At 40.9% G+C, this 7500-nt stretch overlaps 1 protein-coding gene across 1 annotated transcript; it reads left to right on the top strand.

Moving 5' to 3' along the window:
• Window positions 1-3306: 3306 nt before the first annotated feature.
• LOC307250773 (complement C1q-like protein 3) lies at window positions 3307-4965 on the top strand. Its single transcript, XM_080027955.1, has 3 exons — window positions 3307-3465; window positions 4258-4389; window positions 4506-4965. The coding sequence occupies exons 1-3, from the start codon at window positions 3390-3392 to the stop codon at window positions 4778-4780; spliced, it is 483 nt and encodes a 160-aa protein (XP_079884081.1). The 5' UTR covers window positions 3307-3389; the 3' UTR covers window positions 4781-4965.
• The last annotated feature ends 2535 nt before the right edge of the window (window positions 4966-7500 follow it).

The raw sequence follows: 7500 nt of genomic DNA, 5'->3' as shown, positions 1-7500 counted from the left end.
TTTCCTCAGTACATATTTCCCAAGGTGCTATTGACATGATATTTTCACCAGATGTTGGTAACAACCCAAGTAATCCATACATACAAAGATACCAAAACAAATAAGTTCAGAAATTAAGTTATGTGTAATAATGTGAAATGACAAAGGGAAAAAGTATTGAACACACTCACTGATATTTATATAATACTTTGTACAAAAGCCTTTTGTTGGTAACGACAGCTTCAAGACACTTCCTGTATGGACAGACTAGTCTCAGGCATTGCTCTGGTGTGATTTTGGTCCATTCTTCCACACAAACAGTCTTCAAATCTAGAAGGATTCCGTGGGCCTCTTTAATGAATCTTGATCTTCAGTTCTTTCCATAGATTTTCAGTGGGATTTAAGTCAGGTGATTGGCTGGGCCATTCTAGCAGCTTTATTTTCTTTTTTTGAAAGTTAAGTTAAGTTAAGTTAAGTTATCTTTATTTGTCAGTTGTACACGAGGCACATTGAAATTCGTCTTTTCGCATATCCCCTCTCAAGTTACCACACTTCGGAGGGGGTCAGAGCGCAGGGTCAGCCGCAGTACAGCGCCCCTGGAGCAGTTTTGGGGTTAAGTGTCTTGCTCAAGGAAACAATGGCTGTGTCTTGATTCAGAGACCACGCACTTGGTAGGACGCAGTCTCGCGGTCTATGAAGGCTAAAGCCTATGAAGGCCGATTTTAAGGCCGGTTTTAAGGCCAACGAGCCTTGTTAAACGAGACGGTCTCCGCAGGTCTCCGTTTACGAGCATTTCCGGTTTACGTAACAAGCCGTTACCTTGCGTGACGACTCGCCGCTTCTGTGCTGCCTAGCAACCCTGATTGCTGCCAAAGGAGACAGCCATGTCAGCGGAGGAAAAAAGAAAAATAAGTTGCCTACCAGACGAAAAGAAAAAAAAGTACAAGAAAAAAAGAAAGGAAGATAAAAGTTAAGAAGATGGAGCAACACGTTGCTGTTTTGTTATTTTTTATTTTATTTTATGCAATCTCTGAAAAAAACGCAATGAATCTTGGGATATGTTGGGCCACGAAGGATACATCTGATGCAGCCTTCAAAACTGTGAAACGAAGGCTGCATTTCACGACCGCATATGAGGAGCCTTGCAAGGAGCCTTGCAAATGGGACAGCCTTTGCGCGCCGCTATGACGCAATCGGTCTTCAAATGCAGCCTACGAGGCCGGTTCCAAGACCGCAACCCCTGAATCAAGACACAGCCAATGGTAGAGATGGTGGGCACCGTAGACGCAATACCAGCCTCTGCTAGTTTTACAACTAACACCCTCCTGTCCGGTGCCGGGGATCGAACCAGCGACCTCATGGTTACTGGTCGGCCACCTTTTCCTCTAGGCCATCCTACCACCCCAAACCAATTGAGAGTTTCCTTGGCTGTGTGTTTGAGATCATTGTCTTGCTGAAATGTCCACACTTGTTTCGTCTTCATCACCCTGGTAGATGGCAGCAGATTTTGGTCAAGAATGTCTCCATTAGATTGCCTGTACCATTTGCTGAAAAGCAGCCCCACACCATGATGTTCCGAACCTCCAAACATCACTGTTGGTATAGTGTTTTTAGAGTGATGTGCAGTGCTATTTCTCCTCCAAACATGGGGTGTATTATGGCATCCAAACTCTTACATTTTGCTCTCATCTCCCAGTTTTTCACTGGCTATTCAAAATGTTGTGCAGCAAACTTTAAACGAGCTTCAACATGCTTTTTTTTCAGCAATGGAGTCTTGCTTGGTGAGTGTGCATACAGGCCACGGCGGTGGAGTGCATTACTTACTGTTTTCTTTGAGACAACAGGACCTGCTAATTCCAGGTCTTTTTGAAGCTCTCCACAAGTTGTCCTTGGCTCTTGGACAACTCTTCTGACTCTTCACTCCTCTGTCAGAAATCTTGTGAGGAGCACCTGATAGAGGCACATTTATGGTGAAATGATTGTCTTTCCACTTCCGTATTATGGCCCCAGCAGTCCTCACTGGAACATCCAGACGCTTAGAAATGAGCCTGTAACCAATGCCATCTTTATGTCTTGCAACAATTAAGTTGCGAAGGTCTTGAGGCAGCTCTTTGCTTTTACCCATCAGCGGGTAGGAGGCGGCTGTTTCACTGTACAGTTCCTAGTGCAGTATGTTTGGGGATATGTCTCTGTGTATCCAGGCTCGGGACTCGGGACATGCAATCGGATCACGGAAGCCTTAACCCCCCGACAACGTCAACATGCAGGAATCCCTGGTGATCGTTTAGTCTTAGACCACAGAGTTTGTCTGCACTGCGGCTCACACTGGCGAGGTCTCCACACCATGACAGCTTCGCTCAGACGGGGCTTTGAGTGTAAATTACCACACTTAACTATTATTTCCCTTGTAAAATCAAAACAGTTTCACACAGAACAATAATAACTTAAATATAGCAAATAGGCTCATTCACTAAATGCAAAATGCTAAACGTAGGGCTACAAGAAATGGCTCATGCACAAAGAGACAGTCTCTTTCTCTTCCTCTCTAATGCAAAGTTCGAATCAGAAATTTTCTAACGGGTAGTCCAATATATTTTAGAATCGTGTGACGTGTGCAAATGGCTTCTAAAGCAACATTTGAATCAGGATTTTTCAAATGGTCGACCAACTGACATGACAGTATGTTTGCGGGGGCTAACAGATATTCCTAAAACCTTTCATATACATATTAGCATTCAGTTTAACCCCCAAATAACATAGTTACAAGGATTTAGTGGATTTGGGTTGCCAGGGCCTTTAAAAAACAGCCAACCCGGCCGGGGTCAACCATTACACCATGTGCGCCCTAGACATGTGTAAAGAGTTGTATTGTTTGGAATGAGGTGATGTGAACTGTTTAGCTCATGTGACTGTGGAAACAGTGTCTTAGCAACTGAAAATGTTGCAATAAATTCACATTGTTTTGTATGTTGTTGTCTATGAATGGGACAAGAGCTCTTGAGTTTTGGTCAATGTGGTCACTGAATTTATTCTGTGTGAAATTAATGAAAAATTATCCACAATTAATTTTCTTACATGTCACGGCGTGTCGTTACAAACACGTACAGGCCGTGGGAGAGAACAGAGATAGTTTATTGTCAGTGCTTTCTGCCAGAAAACAACCCCTTTCCATGGAATCAAGAGAGGATAACAGTATGTGGGCGGTAGGATGGCCTATGCCAACAGTGTGGCCTATGCCAACAGTGTGGTTGACAATTAATTATGTGTCTGTCGCAAGAATCGGTCAAAACTCTACCGTTTGACAGTAAACAAGGGTTGCACAATGTGTGGTTCTCCTTTCTATATAAGTGTCACTCAGGTTAACACTGACACAGTTCATCTGACAGACGAACAGAGAAGCAACAAGCAACATGGCCGCAATGCAAGATCTTCTGAAAGAATTGGTGCAGGATGCTGTGCGGAGGGAGATGGTGAAACTGAATAAAGGTAAAGTGATGTGTTTTAAACCTGCAGTGTGTAGAATATTAGGTTATATTTCCCAGCAGATTTTGTAGAAAATAATTATAGTATCCATAAGTACGTAGTAGTAGTAGTTAGAAAGGGTCTCTTATATGTCCATATTTCTGCATATTTTGGACCAAGGCCTAGTGCCGCCATCTTGAAAGAGTCATAGTTGGAATGTCATCAGGTGCATTGTTTAAAATTTAGAATTGTTCTTGTCCTTGAAGGCCACTGTAGCTTCTGTTATTATTCTAAAGGGGTGGGGTTACCCAGGGAGCGTTGCATTCTAGAACTTTGTAGAACTTTCTTGATGATGTCATATTACACACTGCACCTTTAATCAGAGAAGTAATTACATTAGAAACTCTAAACTCCACTGTTGTTTTAAAACAATGTAAAGTTATGTCAGTTCACGGTATATATCTATATCTATGTATATACAGTCCCCTCCATAAGTATCGGAACGGTGAGGCCAATTCCTTTATTTTTGCTGTAGACTGGAAACATTTGGGTTTGACACCAAAAGATGAATATGAGACAATAGATCAACATTTCAGCTCTCATTTCCAGGTATTTACATCTGGATCTGATACACAACTGAGAAGAAAGCATTTTTTGTAAAGGAACACCACATTTTACAGCAAAAATAAAGTAATTGCCCTCACTGTTCCAATACTTTTGGTATGTCAGTATGTTGTTTACATAACAGGGAAGTGCCTTAAATGGTGGATGGAACATATTTATATTGCTCTCTCTCTCTCTCTCTCTCTCTCTCAGATAAACAGGTGGCTTTCTCAGCATCTCTGTCCGATGCCGGCTCGATGACTCTCGGCCCATTTAAGGAACACACTCTTATGATCTTGAAGTACGTCCCAACAAACATTGGAGACGCCTACAACCCACACACAGGTACCTGACATTAATACCTTTCACTCTTTAGCTTTGATGGTCTGTTTAAAGGATGTTGCAATGTGTGATTTTTATTTGATTTCCCTTTTAAAATGACTAAAACAAATGTCCAACAGGTGTTTTCACTGCGCCAGCGAGAGGGGCCTACCAGTTCCAGTGGTACTTAGTTGGAAAAGATTCTGCTCCATCCGCTTTCTTGGTCAAGAACAACGAGACTACTTTCTGTGCATGGGAGAAACAGTCGGGTGGTAATGGGTGTGCTTCCCAGGGCATCACACTGTTCCTGGAGGCTGGAGATCATGTGTTTCTGAAGCTGTGGAAAGACCACAAAGTGTTTGATAATGAAGATCACCACACCACCTTCAGTGGTCACATGCTTTTCCTCATGTAAGACAGAAGCAGGTGAAATCCATTCATGCTTTTAGTTTCCTTTAACACTACTGCTCTTAACCTTAATCCTAATCACTGCAGCACTGTGAAGTTAACTGAGCTGAATGAGAGAGAGCAATGCAACATGTAAACTATCATGCAAGAAATGTGATTATTTTCTTCTCATTAAACATGATTGCAGCATTATCTCTGGATGTCTTTATTATCTACGTTCTGGAAAGTAGACGAGAAGTTCGTTTTCTAGTATTATATTGAAGGTCTATTAGAAACATATTAGTAGAGGGGTTACACATACTACAAAAAAAAAGAAAAAAGCAAGGGGTATTTTCAAAACAACAAGAAAGGAGATATATCTCTTATCTTAATCTTTCTTACATTTATTAGACCAGCCTAGTAGTGATAAATCCTTACAATCCAAAGAAAGGTAAAGTACTCCATTCGTACAATGAATAAGCTATAGTAGCCTAGCATATACAAATAGCATAAATATGAGTGATTTCTGTAGTAAGAATATTAATACTTTGTTGATGAAGTAGATGTAATAAATAAAAAAACTCATCATCATTGTAGAGATGGACATGATGAAATGTATTATAGGCCTTAATGATGTGTAACATGGATTTATATGCAGACCATTTGCAATTGTACATCAATTCAAATTCCCAGACGATTTAGATCACTAGCAATTATATGATTTAATCTTAAAGGTCCCATATTATGCAAAATGCACTTTTTCGATGTTTTTTAACATAAATATGGGTCCACGTGTGCCTAGAGACTGCCAAACTATCAAAAAAAAACTCTCTCCTTTTCTCACCCTCCCCCTTTCTGAAAACCTCCCCAATGTACTCTCATTTTTCTCGCTATGTTGTCATAAGCCACCTCCCCCCACATTAGTAACCAGAAACCTCCACCGTGCAATAGTCTATGATAACCCCACCCCCCTATTTATTATTGGTCCATGGCCCCAAGATCCTCTGGAAAAATATTCCTTCATCCGCCATATTGTTTTTCCCTCTAAGCGACAAGATGCCCGTAGTACAGCAAAGCATGCAGAGTATTGCATAAACCAACACAGAAGCTCATAATATACTAATTTATCTTAACCACTGCAGTCAATGCCGCGTTTAAAACAAGACATAGGATCAGTGAAACTAAAAATAAATGTCCTCAATGGTTATTTGCCTGTTATTTACCTAGTGTAGCATGTAGCTTCGGGAGTAGCATACAGCTTTTGCTCAAAATCCTCTTATTTATCTTACCCAGAGCAGTCTATTAATGCCTCGTTTTTAATAACACAACAGATAGGAAGCTACTTGTGTTTTTATTCAAACGGTGAAACTAAAGGAAATGTTTTTATTGGTAATTTCCCTGACTGGTGTATAGCTATTAGCTTGGGGACAAGCATCCAGCTTTAGCTCATAATCACCTATTTTTATAAACCACAGCAGTCTAATAATGCGTTTATAACGTTTTTAACAAGACAAAGGATAGGAAGCAACAAGTATAGACATCAAATTTGAAAGTAATGTTTTCACTTGTTTTAAATCGGCTAAGTGTTATTAGTAGCCGTTAACTCCCGAGTAGTATTTATTTAAAAGTTAGATTTATTTATTTATTATTCTTTCGGACAATTCCACACAATACACAATTTTATCTTGCAAATATTCATACATCATATTTTGTATCATTTTTGATCTAGCCTAATCACAGGCAGCCGGCAGAGAGTGGGAGGGTCACTGAGCCAGGAACTGAGCCATTGAGAGGGTGGAACAGGGGGGAATGGACACTGTTTCCTTAATTTATTTTTATTAAACCGATTACTTGATGTTGTTATGTAATGTGTATGAAATGCACAATTTAAATTTTATTATGTCTAACCATAATAGAATAGAATGTACTTTATTTGTCATTGTGCAGTAGAACCAAACAACAAAATTGTGCAACTGTGCAGCTTTGCAAGCTAGGAGGCAGGCGGACGGACGGACTGGTGGGGCATGGCTGTTCAGTTCTGTAATGGCCATGGGGATGAAGCTGTTCTGCAACCTGGAGGTGCTTTGAAGGCCCTATAACGCCTACCAGAGGGGAGAAGGGAAAAGAGTGAGTGTGAGGGGTGTGTTTCATCCTTCAAAATGTTGTTCGCCCGGCGGAGGCAGTGGGTCTTAAAGATATTGTCCAGTGGGGGCAGGGGGAGTACGATGATTTTTTCTGTTGATCTTATTACCCGACTTAGTGACTTCTTGTCTTTTTCTGTAGAGTTGGCATACCATGCAGTGATACAGTATGTGATGACACTTTCGATTGAGCAGTGATAAAAGTTTTTAAAGAGCTATTATGCTTTTTCAACGTTTATGAGGATTTCTGAGTATTTATTTTTTGGTCCAATATTTGACGCCGAGGTGCTACTGCGTAACCAGCTAGCAGGCTAGTTAGCCACACACACACACACAGGCTGACGAACAGAGCGCCGATAACAATCGATCGATCTCACACACACACACACACACACACACACACACACACACACACGATACACACACACACACACACACACACACACACACAGAGCGCCGATCCCAATCGATCGATCACAAAAATCCATTCAAAAATCTAGACGTTGGATGAAGCCAGAGTTAAAATCTTTATTTCATGTTTACAACATACAGCCAAAGTGTCCAACATTTTTGCAGAACAGATTTTTGGAAACAGCCCGTTTTTCAT

This window comes from Ammodytes marinus (assembly GCF_949987685.1).
Source record: "Ammodytes marinus genome assembly, chromosome: 5".
NCBI lineage: Eukaryota > Metazoa > Chordata > Actinopteri > Uranoscopiformes > Ammodytidae > Ammodytes > Ammodytes marinus.
The sequence above is the reverse complement of the archived record's forward strand: the minus strand, read 5'-3'. Positions and strand labels throughout refer to the sequence as shown.

Excerpts from the sequence above, each read along its gene's own strand:
- LOC307250773 (XM_080027955.1), top strand. The coding sequence starts at position 3,390 with ATGGCCGCAATGCAAGATCTTCTGAAAGAATTGGTGCAGGATGCTGTG. Across the intron at positions 3,466-4,257 it reads GATGGTGAAACTGAATAAAG|ATAAACAGGTGGCTTTCTCA; the intron begins GTAAAGTGATGT and ends TCTCTCTCTCAG. Across the intron at positions 4,390-4,505 it reads CGCCTACAACCCACACACAG|GTGTTTTCACTGCGCCAGCG; the intron begins GTACCTGACATT and ends AATGTCCAACAG.